The 25257-nt window shown below is 40.4% G+C and overlaps 1 protein-coding gene across 20 annotated transcripts in view; it reads left to right on the top strand.

The window, feature by feature from the left end:
• Window positions 1-10653: 10653 nt before the first annotated feature.
• Window positions 10654-25257, top strand: part of NEO1 (neogenin 1) — a 258851-nt gene continuing 244247 nt past the window's right edge. For 10 of the 20 annotated variants that reach the window (XM_015142627.3, XM_015142628.3, XM_077938021.1 and 7 more), the window contains exon 1: window positions 10654-11129. In XM_015142627.3, the coding sequence (XP_014998113.2) occupies window positions 11000-11129 (130 nt within the window). In that variant the 5' untranslated portion in view covers window positions 10654-10999. 20 annotated transcript variants of the gene reach the window in all.

Here is a 25257-nt window from a genome sequence, read left to right on the forward strand (position 1 = left end):
AAAAAAAAAAAGGAAAAAAAGTCTTAAAAAACAGAAAAGCAAAGATATATTTAGGCACAAATAAATATAAAGTCAAATCCAAGGTCAAAGCCATTTATTAAAGAGAGTAATTTTATTTTGATAAGTATATTTCAAAATAAAAAGATTATGTGAATAAGTTCTACGAAATCAAGTAACATATTATCCAAAACACAGTAAAACCTATGAGCAATATAAGAGGAAATGAACTGTGTATCTATAAAACCAAAGATATTCCATTAAAAAGCTATTTGAATTGATAAAAACCGAGTTCAATAAAATGGTGGGATGAGATAAATACACAAAAATCAATAGCTAGCCTGTATAACAGCAATAATGTATTAGAAATGTGGTGAAAAGGAAATCCTATTCTTAATAGCATCAAAAATATAATAATGGTAGGGAGTAGACTGGAATGAATATTTGATTAAATTAGTATAAAATTTATTTAAAAGAATAAAACACAAAGAATAACACAGGCTGGGCACGGTGGCTTACACCTGTAAAAAGTAGGAAAAAGGTTGAGAACAGCAAAAGTGCTAAAAGTAGGAAATTATAAGTTGATGTTTTTGTTTATTTTAGTATAATTAGATAAGTTTATATATAAGAAAATATATAAAGCTGATTATCCTTTGAGTCACTAGACAAATAACAGCTTACTTCTGTTATTCAACCACATTACTACCCTTAAGTTCCTCCTATACAGAAATTCTGAAACTAACAGGTGACTCTCAAAAATGCAGATTCCTGGTGTTCATTCCCAGGAATTTCTAATTCAAGAGGACTAGGTGACGCCCAGGAATCTGTGTGTGTTTTAAAAGTAGTCCCTGGATGAGTCTGTGTTTGGGAATGCCTGGGATAAGTGGCAGGGAGGCTTTCCCTCCTGGGAGAAAAACCCTGAACTCTTGAGTGGAAGAAGCTCTCTCATATCTGCCCTTGGGTCACTACTCCTCCTCCAGTGTTGCCCCAGCCACTGCAGTTCTTGGGTGTCCAGCTGAGGGTGTGTGGGGGAGAGAATCTAGAGCCCTAGTTTGAGGAACCAATGGACTGGCCTTCCTCTGCCCCTTGGGCCTCCACCTACTGACCCAGACACCAGAGGCTGTGTTAAGCCGGGCTGGGCTCTTCACAGTCTAAAGTACTCAATGCAACACATTGGCTTAGTGTCACCATGGAGTCAGAACCCCTCATCCTGGTGGCCACTGTCCGGTGGGCTTGTTTTATAATGTTCTGCGCTTTACCCCAGCGTTACAAGCTCTCAGTGCTGAGCCTCTGTCCCAACCATTTCCTTTGTTCCCCCCGGAAGTCCCATTGGATTGTAAACAGACGCCTCCACGTCCATGGTCTGAGACACAGGCACTCTTTCTTTATTTGAAATCTGACTCTCTCCCGAGGCCACTTCTGCAGACCTCATTTGTTCAGATTTCAAGTGACCAGTAGGTGTTGTTAATAATCCCTGATTGTCCCCTCCCTGCCATTTCTCCATCATTTCACTTACATTCTTGGTCAAAAACAAAGAAACAAAACCAAGCAAACCAAACTCAAACAAAACAAGAATTCTCTCTGATTCTGATAATCGTGTTGTCTTAGCCCATTTGAGCTTCTATAAAAAAATACCATAAACTGTATGGCTTACAAATAACAGAAATCTATTTCTCAAAGCAGATTCAGTGTCTTGCCAAGGCCCACTTTCTCATAGATGGCGGCCTCTCCTTGTGTCCTCACATGGTGAGAGGGGCAAGGCAGCTCTCTGTGGCCTCTTTTATAAGGGCACTAATCCCCTGATCCAATCACATCGGAAAGACCCCACCTCCTAAAACGAGCATCTTGGTGATTAGGTTTCAACATATGAATTTTGGAGAAACACAAATACTCAGAGCATACCACATGACGTCCAACTCAGTGTCTTTTTTTTTTTTTTTTTCATTTCATGGCTGACTTCTGACCCTCTCCTCAAGAATCTTAAGGGTACAATGGCTTACACTCTTTCTCTTCACCACTTCATGTCCTGCCATCCTAGATGATTTCATTGGCCTATGGACCACACATCTTTTAACCACACTGTCCCTGCTCTCTGCCTTCTCTCTCTCCCCACCACCTTCAACACCTAGCAGGAGATTGCATGGCAACACAGAGGGCAGGAAAAGGCCAATACCGAATAACATTCTCATTGACTCCTTCTCCAGGAGAAAACCTGGAGAGAGGCAACTCTCTTTTTTGTTTCCCAATCAGTAGTAAAGTTGAGGGTGCCTTTTGCTTGAGAGTTTCTCAGTGAGCATGGCCCAGCAGGGATAAAAGAAAGGGATCAAAACACAGGGAGCCCTTATAAAGGACATAAGCTAAATGCTTAAATGAGATTCTTGAGGTTTTTATGTTGTCTAGTTCAGCACTCTAGTGTTGGAGAGCAGATCGTGGGGAGATGGGGAGGAGTCATAGCTTGGAATAAGGAGTCTGGTTGTCCTCTGGTAATCTCTTTTCCTGGCTGCCTCAAATCCTTTGTGGAAAGCAGTTTGCCATATGCATGCCTCTGTGTGTGTGTGTGTGTGTGTGTGTGTGTGTGTGATACATAGCAGCTCAGTGACAGGCAACCGGATAGAGCCGAGTCCAGAGCAGTAAAAAGGAAATCCTGAACATTTCCAAAACATACAAGTAAACACACCAAAAAGCAAATGATGTACCAAATACCATTACCTAAAAATTTCTTGGCTTCCTTGACTCTCCTTCAATATTCTAGTCTGAAATACATAACCTTCTATCTTTATGTTCTTACTTCTTACTTATACATAGAAAATCTACTCTGATCTTCTTAAGTGCTCCAATTCCCAGGCACCCTCATTTCCCCCTAGTCATTCCACCCATTCTGGATTTATCTCCTTCCCTATATAGCCTAAACCATGTCACTTGTCACTACAACAAGTCACTTTTCGGCATCCTTGAGTCCTTCCATTCTTGTTTTTTTACTTCTTTGCCCATGCCTAGAAATCCCCAACTGTAGGCCAATCCAACTATCCACCTTCTCTTCTCTTACCATTTATTGCCTCATGAGTGCCACAAAGAGAAGAATCACAAATGCATTATTATTAATTTCAGCCAGGCCTCTAAATTGTTCCCTCTCTTAATCCCCTGTGTGACTCTTCCAGGATTTCACCATTCTCCTTAAACACTCTACCATCTAGCAGCAGATGACTTTGCTGCCTACTTAATGGAGGAAGGATATCAAGACCCTCAAGAATGAACTTTGTATCCTCTCACATATCCATTTCTGCCTTCTTCCTTCCTGGCTCCTCCCATCCAAACAAACCCCTTGACCTGATATCTAAATTCCTTCCCTTCCACAATTTAAATAATCTTTATTTCAATACTAAATATTTATTCTTTTCTCTTTTTTTGTGATAGAGTCTTGCTCTGTCGCCAAGCTGGAGTGCAGTGGTGCGATCGCGGCTGACTGCAACCTCTGCCTCCGGGGTTCAAGAGATTCTCCTGCCTCAGACTCCTGAGTAGATGGGACTACAGGCATGCCCCACCATATCCAGCTAATTTTTGTATTTTTAGTAGAGACGGGGTTTCACCATGTTGGCCAGGATGGTCTCGATCTGATGGTCTTGACCTCTTGACCTCGTGACCCGCCCACCTCAGCCTCCCAAAGTGCTGGGATTACAGGCGTGAGCCACTGTGCCCGGCCTATTTATTCTTTAGACAAATATTTATTAAGCAGCAGGTACCAGGCTGGGCTACTGGGATAAAGTGACAAATAGAACCCAGCTGCAAAAGATGCTTGTTGAATTGCTTGATGGCACCCCTTTTCTGTGAATTGCACACTCTTGCCCTTATTTACTGGTTGGTTGCCCTGGAAGCTTCCATATGACAACTCTCACCCACTGGCCTCCCTGAGTAGTTTGAAGTGGGCACCTAAACCAAGACTGGCAATCAATCCGTTCACTGGGAAATTTGTAATTGGAACTGGCAGTCAGAATCAGACTGTAACAGGGTAATTTGGAAGTTGGTAGTAGCCATTTACTGCCATGTGGACTAAGACAAAGAGAGAGCCATTCTGCAGTGAGAGGAGAGCTGAGACAGATTCAGAGAATGGTGAAGAGACAAGAGGTTCTCCAAAAGAGGATTTTCTGGGTTTTTTTTAAGGTGCTCCAGTCTCCAGTTCCATTCCCAAGGCCCAGATGCACCCCTGTCATAAAATGCCAGGGCCCTTCTAATAAGCTTTCTTTCTGCTTAAGATAGTATTTTGTATTGGGTTTCTGTTATTTGTAACCAGAAAGCAAATGGGAGGCCTACCATTTTTGCTGGAAAGCTGGTCTGCCTTGTTTTATAATTGCTGTCTGTTGGGCCCCAGCCATGTGTCTTCTGAGGATAGAATTCTAGGGGACTAGGTAGCAAATGTCAGGATGTTGCCTCTTATTTTCAGCATTAATTAAGATACTACAAGAACTAAACATGCTCAAATACAGCTGAAGCCTGCCTGGGAACCACAGGGCCAGGGTGTGCCTCTGTTCTGTGAAGTTCTTTTGCCTTCTGCCAGTTGCCTGAGACTACTGAGGTCAGATAATCATGGGCTTTGCGGAATAACGGCTGCCAAATTATCTACTGCACCATTTCTAAAGCTATCAATTATCCCCTTTCTCTCTTAAATTTTCAACACTTCCCTCTCTGTTGGCTCCTTACATCAGCATTTAAATCTACTGCCCTCTTAAAATCTATTCTAGAGTTACCAATTTTTCCTTCCTATTACAGGTAAACTTCTTGACAAGTTCATACTCAGTGACAAGCCATAGCAAGTAGGTGGCCTTACTCTCTGCTGCAACTCTCTTACTAAGGTTGCAGTTGCCTACCTACCTTATCACTAAATACAACTAATGGTTTCCAGGTCTTACCTTATTTGATCTTTCAGGAGTGTGTGACACTATTGACCACTTCAGCGTTCCTGAAACACTTTTTCTTGGCTTCTGTGATACCACATGCTCCTGGTTTTCTTGTTACATATCTGCTTATTTCTTTGCAAGTTTCTTTTTTTTTTTTTGCTCTATGCCTTCCATGTGTTGGTGTTCTTCCAGTTTGGTCCCAGTCCTCAATCCTCAATCCTGGTTCCATCCTAAACTCTCCTGGGGCAATCTCAACCACTCTGTTGGCATTACTGTACATACCCAAATATAAGACAGAGCCCTCTTTCTCCCACCAAAATCAGAAAACAGGGACTCACTTTATATTCTGACCCTTAAAAGTCCTTCATGGCCAGTCATGGTGGCTCACACCTATAATCCCAACACTTTGGGAGGCCAAGGCAGGAAGATTGCTTGAGCCCAGGAGTTCAAGACCAGCTTAGGCAACATAGTGAGCCCTTGTCTATGCAAAAAACCCAAACAATTAGCCGGGTATGGTGGCATGCACCTGTAGTCCCAGCTACTTGGGAGGCTGAGGTGGGAGGATTGCTTGAGCCTGGAAAGTTGAGGCTGCGTGAGCTGTGATTATGCCACTGCACTCTAGCCTGGGCAGCAGAGACCTTGTCTCAAAAAAAAAAAAAAAAAAAAAAAAAAAAGTCCTTCATGTTACTGGATGCTCTCAATTATTTTGAACAACAAAATGCTTTTTGGGGAAATATACATTAGCATGAAATGATCTCATTCAATGCTCATACAAAGCCACCTGACAGAATTGAAAAGAAAGGAAACAAATTGAACACAGACTTTAAAATTACTTCTAGGGAAATATCTTCACACTTGGAAGTGTTGGATGTCCTTGTAAACAAGTCTTTAAAAGTCACTATAAAAAGCAATATGGTACGTGAATATAATTACAGGATGAATGATGTAGCGTGATTAGATACTTGTGGCTTGGAATAAAATTCCCAGTGACAGCATTATATATAGAGTTAAAAACTTGGGTAGAAGTGAACATGGTACGTCCTGGGAAATATGTTAGAGACTCAAAATGCGACACTTGTGATGATAAAGGCACTATGAAGAATTTCAATGAAATTATTTTAAAGATTATATTTATATAATATGTAAAGTAAGCATAATTAAATTAATATATTAAATATTATAAATAGAGCCCTGATTATTTCTTTTTTCCCAACTTTTTCTTCTTAATTTTTTTAACTTATTTTAGGTTTGGGGGTACATGTGAAGGGTTTGTTACACAGGTAAACTCATGTCACGGGAGTTTGCTGTACAGATTATTTCATCACCCTGGAATTAAGCCCAGTATCCAAAAGTTATTTTTTTCTGCTCCTGTTCCTCCTCCCACCCTCTACCCTAAAGCAGACCCCTGTGTATGCTGTCTCCTTCTTTGTGATCATAAGTTCTTGTCATTTAGCTCCCACTTATAAGCGAGAACATGCGGTATTTGGTCTTCTGTTCCTGTGCTAGTTTGCTGAGGATAATGGCCTCTAGCTCCATCCATGTTCCTGCAAAAGGCATGATCTCATTCTTTTTCATAGCTGCAGAGCCCTGATTATTTCATCTGTATCTCCGAAAGTTCATATGTTCAAGTTGGCCACAAAGTTTTATGGGGGGGGATTGTTTTTGTTTTTATTTTTTGAGGCATGGTCTTGCTCTGTTACTCAGGCTGGAGTGCAATGGCACAATAACCTATCTCTGCAGCCTCGACCTCCCAGGCTGGTGATCCTCCCTCCCGAGTAGCTGGGACTACAGGCACACACCACCACACCTAGCTAATTTTTTTTTTTTTTTAATGTAGAGACCTGGTTTTGCCCTGTTGCCCACTCTGGTCTTGAATTCCTGAGCTCAAGCTATCTGCCTGCCTCGGCCTCCCAAAGTGCTGGGATTACTGGTGTGAGCCGCTGAGGGGCCTGGGGGAGTGGGGTGGATTTTAATTGGAAAAATGGAGGCTCACCTTATGCTCAGAGGCACCTTATACTCAGGCATATGTAGTATATGCTGATGACTTACTTCTCCAGTCCTATCTCCCTGCTAAACTCCAGATCTAAGTAATGAACAGCTTACTGATATTTCTAGTCAGATGTATTTAAACTACCAATGTATGCATAGGTACTTTAAATTTGCTCGTCCAAAGTTAAACTAACATTGTCTCCCATCTGCTCCTCTTTCTCGTTCCCCCCTCAGCGAATGCCACCACCTTCATTCAGCTGCCCAAGTTGAAACCTGAGTTACCCACATCTCCTCTCTCTCCCACACACCCCTGCTGTTTCTATCTATCTCCTAAATCTCTCTCTTATCTGTTCACTTTTCTTAATCCTCTCTGCTTTATTCCAGGCCACCATCATCTCCTCCTTAGACTACTGTAACAAAATCTGAACTGTTTTGTTTTTGTTTTTGCTTTGGGTCTTGACTTCTTCCAAACTACACTCCAAGAAGCAGCCTGAGTGTTTCTTCTAAAATGCAAATCTGGGTCAAATCCCACCTGTAGGCGTGGCTGACTCCTATCTACCTTCAGGTCTCTGTTTAGAGGCCAATGCTACTCTAATTCTCCTTCCCCCACCCCCACACACAATTTAGTCAAGTTAGACGCTCTTACTAAGTTTTCCCACACTCCTTATCTTTCCTTACCATAACAGTCTTTACACTTCTTTGTTATAATTGTTTACCCTTTCTGCTAGACTGGGAACTTTGTTTATCTGGCTCATCACTGTCTTCTCTTAACACAAGCCAGGACCAGAGACACAGGATGTACTTTATAAATATTAAATGAATGAACCAATAATGTTGTTATCCCAGCATCCAGCACAATACTTGGTGAAAACAGGTCCTCAATAATTTTTGCTGAATTAATAGATTGTTGTTGAACTAAAGATATGTAATTAAGCAACATGTGACAAGCAAAATTAATATTGAGCAGGCCTTGTACTTAAAAAGGAGCACACATCCTTTTTAATTACGCTTAATCAGAGATGGCTCCCTAGAACAGGTGGCTTTTGAAGGAGAACAGGAGAAAAAAAAAATCTTACCTAGTGGAAAGTAAAGGGCAAATATAAAAATAACAATCTCTGTGCAGAAGAAAATCACTTTCTTAAGACTGGGGCAACTTCTAGTTGAAGTCTGCTGTGTTCCATCCTGAGATCTTGCTAGTCAGTGGACTAGCTATCTTCTTCTCTACCTCGGATACTGGGATCCAGCCAGGGACTCAGCTGCAGAATCTCATTACTGCCAGCAGTTAAACACTGAATTGTATGTCCTTTCTAATGTTGAAAAAAAAATCCTTTTACTATAGAGAATAAGATTCCTACCAAGTTTTATATTCGTAGGCTTTAATATTTCATTTAATTTTTACATCAAAATACATTAGCATAAATTTCACAAGATATCAGTCTAGTTATTTTTGGCCTGCATTTCGATAACTTTTACTGACATACAATGGCCACTCTGTTTTCTTTGCTCTAAAGTTTCTTTGTGCACTTATTCCTTGAACATGGGCCTCATGTGCTAACTTTACGTAGATGAAAAAACTGTTAATTTCATGAGTGGTTTAATATCTCTTCATAGATTGATAGTTTAGACAATATAAAAGTGTTGATTGGCAGTATAGGTGCAGGCTGAAGTATTTGTTGAAAATCTTGTTGGGAGAGTAAGAATGATAAAAGGGATGCCTAAGAAAATCTTTTCTCAGATATGCTTTACTAAACAAAGAACAGGTTAATTACTCAATGATGATTTTTAAAGGGCATGTTGACAGTGTCAGTGACTTTGAAACAAAGGAGCTGAATTCAAGTGTGTGCCTGAGTTATTTAACTATCTTCAACTGATCTAGGATCTGTAGCTTTAACCTGGGGCTCCATCTATTAGTGGTATAATAGAGTGGGTTTTATTAAAATTGTGATTTAATCACAAGCCAGAAATATACAACTGCTTTAAACTTTTTGATATAAAACTGATATACACAGTGGGCTGATAAATTACTGAGACAGTTCATAGAAGTCATATATGAAAACCAGTCTGTCACTAACCACAACTCATGTATTTTTCAAAACTTGGAGACAGATGTAAGCTTCATCTCAGAAGTCATATTACACGTTGTATGTTTAATATAATGAAATCTTTCCAGACTTAGAAAAGATATCAGGAAATTAACATTTGCAAGGCAATTTACAGTTTTCAAAGAGCTTTTCTCATTAATTATCTCAGAAAACTGAATAATGATGTGATTATTAAAGGTTAATTAAGCAAATACTTGTGAAGTAATTGGGAGGTAATCTATTTCTAATTTAACAGGTCAATCACGGGTATTTAGGAAATATTTTTGCTGGTTAACAAGTCTAACCAAAACAAAAAGGTATTTAAATGGTTTCCCTAGTGAAAAACCATAAGCGTGTGTTTCCTCTATTAAGTCAATTGTTTCAAAGAACTGGGATGAGAATTCCCAATTTCACCGTTTTGATGATTTAAGAGCTTCTAGGAAGATTCTGAGCTCTTCCCTCCCGATGTTAATCCATGTCTTATATTGTTCATTTTGGCGCTTTAGAATAAAATATCTTTAGAAAGTAACTATGAGAAAGCACAGAGGGATATGTTAGTGAAATAGCCATTTTCTTGTGGGAAGCAAGACATTTCGGTTATCGACTGTACAGAAGAATGAATAAAACCCAACTCCTATTAACCACCAAACATGACTCTGATTGCGTAATCATACAAAGAAATTTTCTTTAAAAAATTTCCATGGGTGCAGTATACAAAATGATCAATAATCTCATCAGCAGTGGAACTACAAACTGCTTTCTCCTAACTTTGGGTAGCCTGGGTGATGCCTCACGATTACTAAGTGGTTTAAAATCATATCCCACTTGCTCCTTGGTTTATCAGCGAAAGACGTGATTCCCAGGTAGGAAAACGCGAAGTGTCCCGCAAAGGTACAGGTAAAACGTAGCAGTTACTGCGAGAGGACTGGCCCCCGGGAGTCCCAGGGCTCGGTCGGGGCCCTCGCACGAGCTGAGAAGGTGGACAGCGGGCACCTTTGTCTGTGCCTAGTTCCCTGGACCCGGGCCGAGCGACGCGGGTGGGGGCGCGGTTCGGGCGGGTCCCGGCGCTGCCCGGGGGAAGCGCGCGGCGAGGGCGGCCCGGCCTGGAAGCCGGAGGTCAGCGGCTGCGCGGCCGGCCCCCTCCCACGGGAGCCGCGCCAGGGCCCAGCAAGAGCCGGGCGGGATCGCTATTGTTTTTGGCGAGCACATAAATCCCCGCGCCGACCCACTGCGCACCCAGGTTTCCTCCCGGAGGCCATTCGGTTTCCTCTGAGGCCCTATATAGACGCTCCAGGCCCGGACTGTGCAGAGGTGCGCGCCCACGCTGGCCTCCCGGACCAGCCTGAGCTCGGAGCGCCTCTCGCCCTCAGGTCTCTGCAGCCAGAGGCGTCTGGGGAGGTGAGGGGGGAAATCTGTCCCCGGGAGCCGAGGGGCTGCGGCTAGCTGGCGGGAGGAGGAGGAGGATCCGCTTCTCCGGGGTTTCCCTGACGCCAGCAGCAGCGCCCGGTGCGCGCGCCCCGCACTAGTGAGCGGCTCCGGGGAGAAGGGGGAGGGGAGCGGGCCCGTCTCGGCCCGCGAGGCGGCAGCCGGGATTGGAGCGGGGGCGGGCCGCGCGCGGAGCCCAGGGGGTGCGGGCGAGGGAGGCGCGCGCGTGCGCGTGCGCGCGCCCGGGACTCCCGCCCCCCGCCCCCGCCGTCTTCGGTCTCCGCCCCCCTCGCGCTGGTGTGTGGAGCCGGAGTCGGCGGCGGGTGGCGGCGCCTGGAACCTGGAGACCGACCCACCCCCCCGCCCCGGAATGTACTGACTCCCCCTCTCCGCTCTCCTCCCCTCCCCGCCCCGCTGCAGGAGGGAGGCGCCCCTGAGTCTCCCCTCCCGCGAGAGGGGCCGCGCGGGCCGGGCCGGGCCGGGCCGGGCTGGAGCAGCGGCGGCCGCGGGAGCCGAGCCTGCAGCGAGGGACCGGCTGAGACGCGCGGGAGGGAAGAAGGCAAGGGCTCCGCGGCGCTGTCGCCGCCGCCGCCGCCGCTCACTCTCGGGGAAGAGATGGCGGCGGAGCGGGGAGCCCGGCGACTCCTCAGCACCTCCTCCTTCTGGCTCTACTGCCTGCTGCTGCTCGGGCGCCGGACGCCGGGCGCCGCGGCCGCCAGGAGCGGCTCCGCGCCGCAGTCCCCAGGTAAGCGGCGGGCGCGGGCCCGGGGGTGCGCGGGGGCGCGGCACCGGCTCAGGCGGCGGCGGCTGCGGTGTTTTTGTTTAGGATCTAGGAGGAAACGTGCAGGAACTTCTCTGCCTCGGCTCTGGTTGCCCTGGAGAAAGGGGATCGTGCGTGGTGGGGAGGGGAAGGGCGAAAGGGGGCGCCGCCGGTGGAGGGGCGGCTGCCGGGGGGCAGGTCGGGGGCGCCGAGGTCTAGTTCCGAGCTTTGTACCTGGAGGCAGGTTCACCCCTCGCCTCTCTCCCCTCCCCCAGGTTCATCCCACTTGTAAGAGTGGGACATTCTTGTGCTCACACTAGCACCAGTAGAGGCCACTACACACCTCATTAAATAAACAATCGGATGGCCAATTCATTAATTTTCAGGAAAGGAAAGGGGAGGGGGCTTGAACTCCTGGTTCCCTGGCCAGGGATTTCCCAGCTTCCGAAGTCTCGGGGAAGCGCTGGCTGGTCTCGAGGGACTCCTCGCGCGGGGATTGGAGCCCGAAGTCTGCGGAAGAGCGGGGGTGTCAGAGGGGCACAATTGCCCGCTCACAACCCCTGGTGTTGATTTAACGATGAGGACGCCTTGGAGAGCGGCACGGAGTGATCGTATCTGTTAGTGTTTCCGTTATGGAATGCCTCCTCTTTCCTGGGGATTACAACTATATTTACAGCCTGTTAACCACTCTTAACCAAGGGAATTGTCTGAGCATCGGATTTTAAGTACTTGTACGATGTTTTGAGATGGCATTGTATAAACATATTGAACCTCAAAAGCCATTTTCAGTTCTGTTTTGGAATATTATAGATTACTGAAACCACCTGCATTCCTATTTACTTAAGGGGACCAACGAACAAAAATGCCAAGCCTTCCAGGAAGGACCTCACGGTATTGTTGAGCAGGATACACTCAGCAGTTGAAAGTCAAATTAGCGTGTAATCTGTTAAAATTGTTTGACCAAGGTGGGGTACCGTAAAACTTGACAAAACTTTCACTCGTGTGAGATATATTTTTACATTTGAAAGCAATCTTACCGCTGAACCAGTACTTGTTTTTCCCTGATTTATATGAAATAATATTTAAAATCACACTGCAAGGTAACTTAACTGATAAACTTTTCATTTCCTTGCTGTGTATGTAGCTCATGGCTTTTGCCAATGGTAAAGAACAGCTTTAAACCTAAAGTACCAGTGGGTATTTTCTAAACAGCTACGTAAACAATAGTGTTTTAATGTCAAATTAAACGTCGCTTATGTCATGATGTACATTTATACATTCAGTCCATATGTGGTTTAGAACACATTTTGGTGCCGAAATGTTTAGAAAACAAGTTCCTGTTACTCATGATCTATTTTATATGGAAGTTCATATGTAGTTCATCAAATTTCAAGTTAATAGATGGAGTTTTTGTTTGAAGCTTTGTCGATAATTTTGTAAGTAACTAAAATGCTAGTAATCTTATTACTTAGGATAATAAAAATAATGTAAGCAGTCTCAGGAAGTGGTCTTAACATCTGTTTCAACATTAACTCAATTGACAGGTTTTATTTTGCACAGATGAGGTGCAAGGCATGTGCTCTCTGCCTTCATGGAGTTTACAGTCTGGTATGTGGGTAGGAAAGATAGCCATCCAGCTACTAATTATATAATTAAGGAATTGTGATAAGCACTACAAAGGAGAATAGGTTTGACAAAGTAGGTACTGGAGTGACATAACCTAGTCTGGGTGTTAGGGTGCCTCACAAGAACTGAGATCTGAGGAGTGAGTAGGAGTGGAGGTGGGGAGGCTCACAGGTAATTAGTGGTGTAGTTGGGTCTAGAACATAGATCTTCTGGTTCTCGGTCTAGAGTGTTTCCTGTAAACCTCTCTGCTTCATTACAAAAGTGAAAGGAATAACTGCAATAAGGAGGGATTGGTCAGTTCTGCCATAAAACTGTGGAAGAGATCAAGAGACTGGAGAACTGAGTAAGCAGCAACTGGAACGAGCTGTCCCCAGATCAGATGTCCTTTGTCAGTAGTTTTATTTTTTTTTTTATTTTTGTAGAGTGATAGACTCAGAAATCTTTTTGTAGGGGATTATAGTGAATAGATAGTAGGAGAGTAGATATGTTCAGTAGTAAAAGGTGGAGACAAATAGAGATGTGGGACAATAGGATAAATGGAAGGTGTTGTTCTGTCTGAGGTTAGACATAGACATACGGAGGTGGAGGAAAAAGTAAAAAGTAAAGGACGGGTGATAGAAAATGTTCAGCAAGGGAGGAGAGTTGGAATTGAGTAGGAACATAATCTTGTATTGTGAAGAAGGGCAGATTACTGAAAAGATACATAGGGACCTTGGGGAGATGACATGACAGCAGCCTGTGCAATGCAGGTCTTCTCTATTTAGAGTGAACATTCTTCACCGAGGACTCTATAGCTTCTGCCTGAACCATTTATTTCATGATGTGATTCATTGCCTTACAGGGTAGTCCATTTCTGTGTTGAATAACATCTGTTAGAAAATTTTGCTTTATACAATACATTTCACTGTAGTTTTCACCCTCCCCACCCTTCTTACATTTTTTCCTCTTTGCTTACCTTTTTCAGCATTACTCTATCTTCAGGTTAATCTCTTCTCTGATTAATTCTTCATTTGTCTTTCTGACTTTTCTTTAACTCATTAAATATTAGTATCTAAAGCTTATCTCATTTCACATACTCTGTTTGCCCTCAGTTGCCACCTGTGAGCCGAGAACTCTCTTAATTCATGCTTTCTCACGTGCCACTTGCTACCTTCACTAAATAGGCATCTTAGGTTACTCAAGTTCGAAGTTAAACTCTGTGTCATCTTCCTTCGTGCTTCCTTCATCCCTGTTCTTTAAACAAGAACAAACCAGCTACTGGCCCCTGTCTCTCATGTTGGAATAATTGCATGGATTTGTCTTCTTGTGTTGCCTGCCTTGGTCATCACTGTTACCCACTTGCCCAAGCTGAGATCAAGAAGACCTCCTCTTCCCATTCCCATAGCTGATAGTTCTTTTTGCTTTTTACCTCTCAGCTATTTCTTGACTCTGAATCGGTATCTTTTCATCTTCATCCTCACGTCGGCTAACAGTAGTGACTCCATAATTAATCTCTTTGTCTGTACTGTTACCCTCCAGAAGTCTGTCCTGCTAGGATGAGCTTTCTGAAATATTTTCCTGAGCATGCCACTCTCCTACTTAAAATCTCTTACTAGTGTTCTGTAGCTTGGGTGGTAGAACTCTTTGGCATGGAGATTGTGAGGCCCTTTGTATTCTTTACCTCTGTTCTCCCAAACCCAATAAAGCCTCATCTCTTGTCACCCCTAACATGCACCTTGCGTTGCACCACTCCAGATTAACGACGCGGCTGGAGATCTCCGTGCCTTTGCACATTCTGTTCTTCCTGTCACTTCTCACCTTGTCCACTTCTGAAACTCCTTATCTAGTCAATGAATTTTTCTCCACCAGCCCTCTCTTCCAAAGAGAGTTATGGTCACTGTTCTGTGTTCCCATAGCTTCCTGAGTACTTTTCATCTTGTATTACTTATTTTCTTGTCTCTTCTGCTAGTCTCAACCTCTGAAGGGTTGGCAGGGTTGTCTTACTCACTTTTGTTTCCCTAATGTAGCACTAGCATGTAGCGTAGAGAAGATAACCAGTAAATGTTTGTTGACTGAATGTTGAATTGCCTTTGTTTTTAACCCCTAGGGCCATACAGCACAAATCTGATTCCTTTATATGATGGCCCTTCACATGTCTAATCACATTTCATGTGTGCACGTTTGCATGTGTGTGTGGGCCCCCCTGCCCTTCCCCCTTATCCTCTTTATGTTAACCATCCTTAATTCCTTCGGCCACTCTTCGCATTACTTAGTTTTCAGATCTTTTGTGAGCTTGGTCATCCTCCTGGATATGTCGTAGTTTTCGTGTTTTTTAGTTTTGTCATCTTTGGAAAGATCTTTGATCTTACTGAGTCATCTAAAAGAAAAGACTGATGGCATTGCTCTGCCTGTCAGAATGAGGCACAAAAGAGATCATAGAATTCTGGGATGAATGCTCAAAGAAGATAAGAAATGTGACTGATTTTCATAAACTGTATGAAAATTAATACATGATGTGGGATAATGAAAAGATATATATGAAGGCAGAGGATATGGAGTATGACTTATGGTTCTACAACTTCACATACATCTGTAAGTTGGGAGATATAGGCAGGCAAGAATAATACCTTACCTACCTAACTGGATTGTCAGAAAAATAAAATGTAAAATTGTTCATAAACTATAAAGTACCATACCTGTGTAGAATGGCTTTACTGTTTCTTTGTGAACTCTAAAAATATACTATAATTCTATTAAATTATTTGGAAGTGTAGATTTTTTTTTTCTTTTGGCTTAATCATTGCTGGTTTCTTACGAGTTTTTCTCTACCTCAATTAAAATATTGGGGCAACTTTAATAAATCTCATTATATGGAGGCTGTATTTAATAGTCTTTTTTCCAAACACTTTATTTTATAAGTGACTTCCATGTGATTGGGAACTATTTACCATATCATTGGTAAGTGTTTAGGCTTCTGGGTAAGGTTGCGTCAATAATTGGCGAACAGTTAGAGGAAATAACTGTAGGTAAGATCATATTGACCGGAGAGGTAAGTGAAGTGAGGAAAAGTTTTGTGTTTAAGATTTTGAAAAATCAACTTTGTCATGAACACAAGCTAGTGAAAGATGATTTTAAAACAGAGCCCAAATTTTGGATTCATTTAGAATGAGGAGAGTTTTTTTGATTCAAAAATTTTGTAAATAGTGACAAAAAAAGTCATTTAGACCCACTGGTATAATTTTGGTATATTTCTTTCTAGTTACTGCCTATCTGGCATGTTATCTTTTTACATTGTAATTATGGTGTATGTATAACTTGAAACGTTTTCCCTTGACATACCATTTTTCTTTGTTGTCACATTATCTTTAAATCATTTTGTTTTAAAAACTTATTTAAAAATACATAAATATATGTTTGTTTGCAGTCAAACAATATAAAAATACATAGAATAAAACATTTTATCACTCCTACCCACAAATTCCATTTTTTAAACCCATAAGTAACCCCTTTTAATATCTTCCCTTGCATGTGCATATGTGTGTATAGTTTTATTTTTTTACAGATAAGCAGGATCATACTACCTATTGTTTTTTCGACTTGCTTTTTCACTTAGTGTGTTGGAGATTCTTCCATGCCAGTATATACAGATTTTCCTATAACTATTATTTAAAATGTGTATGTAATATTCCAGGGAGCAAATATAATAATAGTGGCTAATTAAAGTAGTATTTATAGAACACTCCCTGAGTTCCAGGCATTGTGCTATGCTCTTTCACATGTATTTAATCTTTTACACAGTCCTGTGAGGAAAATGGCAATTTCTTCACATTCCACAGATGAGGAAATTGAGTCTCAGATATTAAGTGCCTTGCCAAAGGTCTCACAGCCTGTCATGTGGAAAAGCTGGCATTGGAATCCAGATCTTTGCAACTTCAAATCCTATGTTCTTTATTCCTCTGCTTTCTGCTGCTAATTGTGTATTCTCCTGTTATGGATATTGAAGTTATTTTTACTATTTTTCTGTGATAAAGAATGCTGTGATGAACATATTCTTTCTTACGGTCTTTCTATATTTTGGATTCTCACATATAGGATTGCTGGTGAAAAGTTAACTTGTGTGTGTATGTGGGAGTCAGGGTTCCATTTATTATAGAAAAGTAATGATATTAAGAGTTATACCATTGACTAGTACTTTTATAACTTTTTCAAGGTTTTACCACTTTTAATTGTGAACTTTGGGTACTTAAGGCCATATTTTAAAATGCAGATTCGTCTGTTAACTGAAAGGTTGAGCTAATTAATAAGTAATTTTTCAAAGATCCCTTCTACCTTCAAGTTTCTCTTACTCTGAAGTTCATAATATGGAACAGTGGGTTTGTTTCAGCTTAATAACTTCTGTTCAGTTATTGTGTTCTAACACTGGTCATTTCTGGTTTTCCGATGCAAAAGTCACCTTTTTTCATTCCCTAAAGCCCAAGTTATTGTACGTCTTTATTTATTTATTTTTTTTTGTAGTGGGAAGTAGGATATGATTGGAAAATCTTCTATGTTACTTGCAAATGATTGTATATGATTTTATTTTATATGTGTAAAAATAGCTTTAGTGCTGAGTTATATTGCTTCAGTGTTAAGTAATTGTGAGGTATTTTAAGATACAGTATTACCGGAAATTTAGATGCTTTCTCTTAGGCTTGGGAGGGATGTAAAGTAAATTGACCAGCTTACAGAGCTGGCTTATGTAAACAGGTTTTGATTCCCTGTTTGACTCCTTTACATAAAGAAAAAGCAGAGAGGTAAGCTGGTTATATATGTTTTATTTTACTGAATGAAGTCAGTTCTTGAATTCTGAAGAGTTAGTAGATTGGTGGTCTACAGTTCAGATTGTGTGTCTCTGCTTTTCCTTTTTTAAAGAATCCTTAGAAATAACCTTCTTTAAAATTATTTCATAGCAAGAATCCTTACATTTAACTTTTTATTAAGTCAGTTCTATAGGCAAAGCTAAGAGTTGCAGTAATTTTGGCTGGTTGCAAATATCTCTCTTTGAGGGCTAATTATGCACAAAACTGCACTGTGGAAATAAAGATGAATTGGATGTGCTTTCTGTCCTCAGGAAGCATTTGGTCTAATGGTGGAGGTGAGGTAGATATTACATAACTTGATTTGGTGAGAGAAAATGCCATTTCTGCTGTAGGTAGAAAAATACATTCTGGAATCATTGTGTTACTGTTGATCAAGGAATAGTGCTGCTTTCCCTCATAATTTTGATTCAGTATCTTTAGAGTAGTCCTAACTTAGTTTTATAAAGCCAGTAGACTAGAATTCTCAAGAAGGAGTTACATATAATTTCCTCTAAGTGATTACTGCAGTGTTTGAATGTATGAGAATGCTCATAATTGAGCCATCTGGGGGTGCAGCTACTCCCATGTTTTTTGGAAATCTGGAGATTGATCATACTGATTTTCAGAATTGATTATTGGTCAGCAATAGTAAAACTTACTGAGGAGTCCTGAGCAGAGTGAATTTTTGTAGTGATACTATGTGGAAATTGAAAACAGAATGTTTCTGTTTTTCTGCTTTAGTGGTTAAAAAAATAAAATCACCAAAATGTGTCTTTATGAGGTCTAGTTAAGATAATAGCATTATTATTTACAAATTTAGGAATAGAATAATAAATTATGTTTCATTTATAGTTTTTTAATTCACAGCATAACTTTAAATATAACAAGTAAAATTTGAAGATCTTTTTGGTTAATTGTTGAAAGCTTTTGAAGTTGGAGGTGGGATTACTAGTTTTTTGTTTTGTTTTATTTTGTTTTGGGACTGAGTCTCACTCTGTTGCCCAGGCTGGAGTGTAATGGTGTGATCTTGGCTCACTACAACCTCTGCCTTCCAGGTTCAAGCCATTCTCCTGCCTCAGCCTCCCAAGTAGCTGGGACAGCAGGCATTCACCACCACACCCTGCTCATTTTTTTTTTGTATTTTTAGTAGAAACAGGGTTTCACCATATTGGCCAGGCTGGTCTCAAACTCCTGACCTCAAATGATCTGCCTGCCTCGGCCTCCCAAAGTGTTGGGATTACAGGCGTGAGCTACTGCCGTACCCGGGCAACTAGTTGTTTTAAATTTATATAGTGTTGTATATTCAAGGGATTGTGTGCAGAAGTTCTTGTGGTGATAACCGTTTCATTTATTTATTTATTTTGAGATGGGCTCTCACTCTGTCACCCAGGCTGGAGTGCAGTGGCGTGATCACAGCTTACTGCAGCCTCAACCTTCCAGGCTCAGGTGATCCCCAACCTCAGCCTCCCAAGTAGCTGGGACTACAGTCGTGCCTCACCATGCCCAGCTAATTTTTTTGGGTATTTTCGTAGAGACAGGGTTTCACCATATTGCCCAGGCTGGTCTGAAACTCCTGGACTCAAGCAATCCACCCGCCTCAGCCTCCCGAAGTGCTGGGATTACAAATGTGACACTGCACTGGCTTAACCTGTTTATTAGTTGTATCTCACCTACATAGAACTCAACCATTATGCCACCTACCTCTGGAATATAACTGAAGACTAGGGAATAAGAGAAATAATTTTCAAAGAAAATACATATCTCAGAGTCCCAAAGGACTTTGTTCAGAGCCTATCTTTAATTCATAGGCAATTCTAACAAACAGTGTAATCTAATTTCTAAGCCTCATAGCTGATCAGAAGTAGGTAGAAGGACTATCTTGGGAAATGCCCCGTGCAGAGGAAGGTTGTGACAGTTTCAAGGAAAGATACTTAAAATAAGTGTAAGAATACAGAGATCTTCCCATAAACAGAAGTTACTGTCTCAGCCAAGTTGAGGAAAGTTTCTTTCCCTTTCCATTACTACTAATGGATATTGCCTGCCCCTGGCCTTTCCTTTTATCCCCTCCTACTGTAGATATAGTTGCTGTTTGGGAGATAGATCTTCCCTCAGAAATCTCTTGAGTCTTAATCTCCTCTCAAATTAGTAAGGGTTCAGTTTGATGCCTGAGGTAGGAAGAAAGGAAATGTGACCAGGAGGGGAGGGGAGGTGGCAGGGTATGGTTCCTACCCCTCTGGCCATGACGTTTATCTTTATTAACAGCGTTACTAAACCTGATTGTTGAAACATGTATGTGGATTTTTAATTTGGGGGTACAGTTAATTGTTGAATTTTTATTGCTAAAAATGTAACATTTCATACTATGTAAAATAAAATGTGAAATCATACACTTCAATCCTTGTTCCCAGAGAAATCACTTTTAATAACTCTGGTCTATTTTATATATACAATTATATACTTAAAATATCTAGTACATATATAACAAAAAAAGTTGGATTTTGCTGTGCATACTGATTTTTAACTTGTTTTAGGACATCTTTCCATGTGAGTGTGTATAAATTTATCAGAGTTGTTTTGATAGCCATATGAAATTGTATTTTCTGATATATCATAATTTATTTAACCAATTTCTTTTTGATGCTCCCAAGTTTTTGATTGCAAACAAATGATGCAGTGAACCCATGTTTATAAATGTCCCTATTTGTGCACATGTGCAGGTAAACCATAAAATAAGTTTGTGGATGTGGAATTGTAGGGCAAGAGGGCATGTGCATTCACATTATTTCCAGATTGTTTACTAAACAGCTGATTTACACTCCTTTGAGCAGCAAACGAGAGTGTCTGTTTCCACACATCCTTGCCAACATATTGGTTATTTTCAGACTTCTTAGTCTTTTCGCCAATTTGATAGAAGAAAAAAAAAAAAACTCTGTACATTTTGTATTTTAAAATTATTAATGGAGTTGAGCATCTTTTCAGATTTTTGTTGATGGTTTATATTGTTTCTGAGAATTTCATATTCACGTGTTTTATTCATATTTCTGTATCTTGAATCATTGGTTCATTTATAAATATAGCTAATATGTAATTAAGAATAGGAGTAATTTAAAACTTTATAATTTGTCAAAACTTCCATGGCTGCTTGTGGTTCTTAACTTAGTGATAAGCAAATGAGTAATTGGGTTAGTTATCTGACTCCTGCTAACCACTGCTCATGCTAACCTGATGTTGATTCATAAGCTTTAAAACTGTTCTGAGGAAAAAAATTAAATGTTTTATTCATTGATTTGAGTAAAAAATAGGAATTGAAACATGCTGTTACCTCTTTTAAGACAGAAATAACAATTTTGGTTTGGAGTGATTAAGTTCATTTAGTCAAATACTTGAATGCCAGTTTGGCCCAAGGTACTATGGTGATTTAAAGTGGAAAGTGGATTAAGAATTCGGCAGAAGAAATAAGTTTGGAAACAATGGATATTGGTTCCATGTTGGACACCTTGAGCCTGAGATGTCAGCAGAACATCCCTGTAAAAGGAAGGATTGCAGAATTAGGGCTCAGTTGAGAAGTCTAGGCTAGAAGCTAGGCTCACAGATTATCTGATAGAGATGATAGTTCAAGCCATAAGTGTAGTTCATGACACTTAGGAAGGAAAAAGAAAGCCTGGGGCAAAGACTTAGGCATACACCTGTAGTTGGGTTTCCAAAGGGAGGAAATGTTCCTCTGTTTACAGAAGAAGATACCACTATTAAAGCTAGGTAAGGATGTAGAATAAGAATTATATAAAATGATAAATTTCATTTTGCCTATGGAGGCTTATTGAGAAACACCTGTGTGAATAAATGAGCTAGTGCTAAAGTAATGCCACTTATTTCCCTTACCCCTGCAGGCATGTCATGGCCCCAGATTAGAACAGTAGGCAGGGAGAACGAAGGCATACAGAGCCAATTCTGAACAATTCTTTAAGTGACATATATCATAGCCACCCACTCTACTGGGCTGAAATGAACAATGAATGACTTAATATGTGTCCCTGCTTAGAACAAAGCCTGGCTTATTCATGGAATGTAAACTGTTATTATTGTTGTTTTTGTTATTGTATACTAGGTGGAGAGGCTAGCTAAAAAGACATGAAAATTAGGTAACGTGATTTTTTTGTGTTTATTTGGTGGCTATGTATAAATAGATTGTTAAATGAGTCAGCTTGTGTTGAAGAGGATAAAGATTTGTTTAGTTTGGGATATTCAGCTGAGTTTCTTAGGACTTGAGCTGATTTTGAAGCCGTAAGTAGGGTTTTTAGATGGGCAGGCGTTTTGTTTGTTAGTTTGTTTTTTGGCCAGGAGTGTAAAATACGGAGCATTATGAGGCAAAGTAAAGGCAAAAGCAACAGAAATGTTCCGTGAACTATTTCTTGTAAGGTTCATTTTTATTCTGGAGTTAATAATTTGTCATGTAGCAGAGGGGTGATGATGATGAAATCATAGCAAGATAATCTGTCATGGTAGGAAGGAAGGTGGAGATAGTGCATGTTCCAATTTTTAATGAAAATTAACTTTATCATTACGTATTTGCTTTTTAAGAGTTCTTTTATTTCCTGTTAGATATTGTGGGCTTATTTTATGAATCAGTGATTTCTCTGGAGTTTGTTCAAAGCCAGAGAAGTAAGCTTCAGGATTGTGTGTATTAGGAGGTTCTAAGGAGTTAGTGTTTGCCACTTTCTGAAGAATACTTTTAAAAAAACTCTGTAAGCTTTGTGGAAAAGTGAATTTATTTCTTCTTCAGAGTAGTTACAGTTAAGTAGAGGCATTTCTGTTTCAGAGTCAGCCTTGTCAGTCATTGAAATTTTGGGGTTAGAAATGTAGACATTGTGATGCTTGGCAGTTCCACTTTGTTCACACTTAAAATTTTAGATTTGCCTCTGTATTTGCGTAGTAGCTTGACCTTGATATAAAATTCCTGTATCACGATCTTTTTCTTTCACAGCTTGCTGGGCAGTTCTCCTTCCTGCATTTAATGCTGCATGTAATGTAATTATGTACTAGGTACTAGGTACTTGATTTCAAAAAAAATCTGTAGATTTTTGTATGTGAGTATATGATTAGGGATTTAGAAATTTCACCAGAATATGACTAGGTGGGAGATTATTCATTTTTTTAAAAAGGTGGTACATTGATGTTGTATTTTAATTTGGCATTATCTTTAAATTCAGCGAGTGAGTGAAAATTGCATGTTGTTGTAATTCTCTTTTAGCATACCTTAAGAAAACCCCAAGTTGGAGGCTGATATTTTCTCTCTCAATAAGTTGGTCATCGACAGTTTTTCCACTATGTTGGAAGAGATAATTTCTTTTGTTAACTACCAAATGAAGAGAAAAACTTGTATTATTGTACAGAAACTTTATTTTATTTTATTTTTTTAAACTCTGGAATTGCAGTGTGATGAGATTCTCATACTAAGACATTCTGGAGCTGAGCTCAGCTGGTGGAAGTTCATATTTGTGCTCATATGAATGGCAGGTAGAATGGCTTGTTCTATTTATATTAGTTCATATTCTCTCTCTGTCTCTCTCACTCTCATAGTTGAATTATTTTAACTTAAATGTGTGTGTGATATGACTTCTCTGTACTTTATGTACTTTTATTAAAATTAATTAATTAATTTAGAGACAGAGTCTCACTCTGTTGCCCAGGCTGGAGTGCAGTGGTGTGATCTCAGCTCACTGTAACCTCTGTCTCTTGGGCTCAAGTGATCCTCCTGCCTCAGCCTCCCAAGTAGCTGGGACTACAGATGCACACCACCATGCACAGCTAGTTTTTTTATTTTTTTTTGGAGACAAGGTCTTACTGTATTGCCCAGGCTTGTTTTGAACTCCTGGGCTCAAGTAATTCTCCTGCCTTGGCCCCCCAAAGTGCTGGGATTACAGATGTGAGCCACTGCATTTGGCCCTGTAGTCATATATTTATGTTTGTAGCATGTGGTTAGGTTTTGTTTTCTTTTGCCTGACAGTTTTTGTCTTTTTACTAAATCATGTCTATTTAATGTAACAGTTCGTATATTTGGCTTTAAACCTCCCATTTTATTATTTGTTTCTGCTTGCACTGCTTATTCTGTATTCCCCTTTCTCTCTTTTCCTGCCGTCTTTGGATTATTTTAAGTTATTCTGTATTTCCCTCTCTTTTAGCTTGCCAGTTATAATTTCTTTTACTATTCATTTAGTGTTTCCTGAATGTTTCTTTGACTTGTTTGTATGATTTCATGGACAGTGCAAGGCCTCTATAACACCTTAATTCCATTTGTCCTTCTCTTTTGTTTTTATGTTATGTTATTGTTGTGTATTTTGGTTCTCTGCTTATTTAAGATCCATCAGATGTTATTTCATACTCACTATTCATTTAGATCTAATTATTTAAATTCATTAAGTTATTCATTTAGATTTACCCACATATTTCCTTTCTCAGTTGCTCTTCATTTATTTTTCTGCATCTCTGATCTTTCATCTGGGATCATTTCTTTCTGCCTGGAGAATACAATTTAGCATTTAGTTAGATTTGATGGAGATGAATTTTCTCAGCTTTTGTCTGTCTGAAAACATTTGTATTTCACCTTCATTTTTGGATTTTTGAGAAGAGGGTGCTGAATGTAGAATTCTAGGTAAACAGTGTATTCTTTCAGCACTTTAAATATGTTATTCCATTGTCCACTGAACTCTATCTTTTCTAGTAAGAAGTCAGCTGTCTTATTTTTCTTCTTTTGTAAGTAATGTGCTTACCTCCCACCTTTGGCCACTTTTAAGATTTGTTCTTTAGTTATGGTTGTCAGAAATGTCACTATGATGTGCCTAGTTACGGTTTTCTTTGTATTTATCCTGCTTATTGAGCTTGTTGTATGTGTGGGCTGATCACTTTCATCACTTTTGAAGAGTTCTTGGCTTGGCTGTTATCCCTTCAAATATTTTTTTCTGAGTTAAATTCTATTGGAATTTAGTTCACTTAAACTCCCTTACATCCTTATCTCTCTGATGGGTTCAGAAAAACTATAGATTTGTAGCTTGTCTGCCCTGTTTTGGTTGTTAGGAAAACAGTAATAGTCTCTGATAAGTTTACATTCTGATTCGAGGCAGCACTCTCTATATTGAATTCTTAATTTCATTTAGTGACTTTTTCAGTTCTGTCATTTCTTTTTTTTTTTTTTTTTAAATAGTTTGCAGGTCTCTGCTGAAGTTCTCCATCTTGTATTTTTATTCCTTTAACCCACTCCATCATGTGTGTTCCCATAGGAGTTTTGCTTTTATGTCTGTTATATCACCTGATTTGGGAAGGTTTTTTTTCATGTTCTTATTTGTGATTGAATGCCAGGTGTTGTGTATGAAAAATTATCTATATTATCTGGATGATACTGCCTTCTCCCAGAAAGGATTTACCTTTGCTTCCGGTAGGTGGTTATGCTGGAGGTACTAACAGTCCCATACCACATTACGTAGGGATTGAGGTGATTTAAAATTAGGCTTTAGACTCTATAAGTTGAAATAGTTTAGATATACCTTTAGTTCTTGGATGTAGCCCTTTGAGGTTCTGATCCAGTTTAAGGGGTCTGCCCTCCCTCTTGGCAGGCCCTCACTCCAGTTTTTGTCCCCTTTGGGCTTGAGTCTGTCAAAAGCTGTGCTCATCTCAGC

The sequence above is a fragment of the Macaca mulatta genome, chromosome 7 (assembly GCF_049350105.2).
Source record: "Macaca mulatta isolate MMU2019108-1 chromosome 7, T2T-MMU8v2.0, whole genome shotgun sequence".
NCBI classification, from domain to species: domain Eukaryota; kingdom Metazoa; phylum Chordata; class Mammalia; order Primates; family Cercopithecidae; genus Macaca; species Macaca mulatta.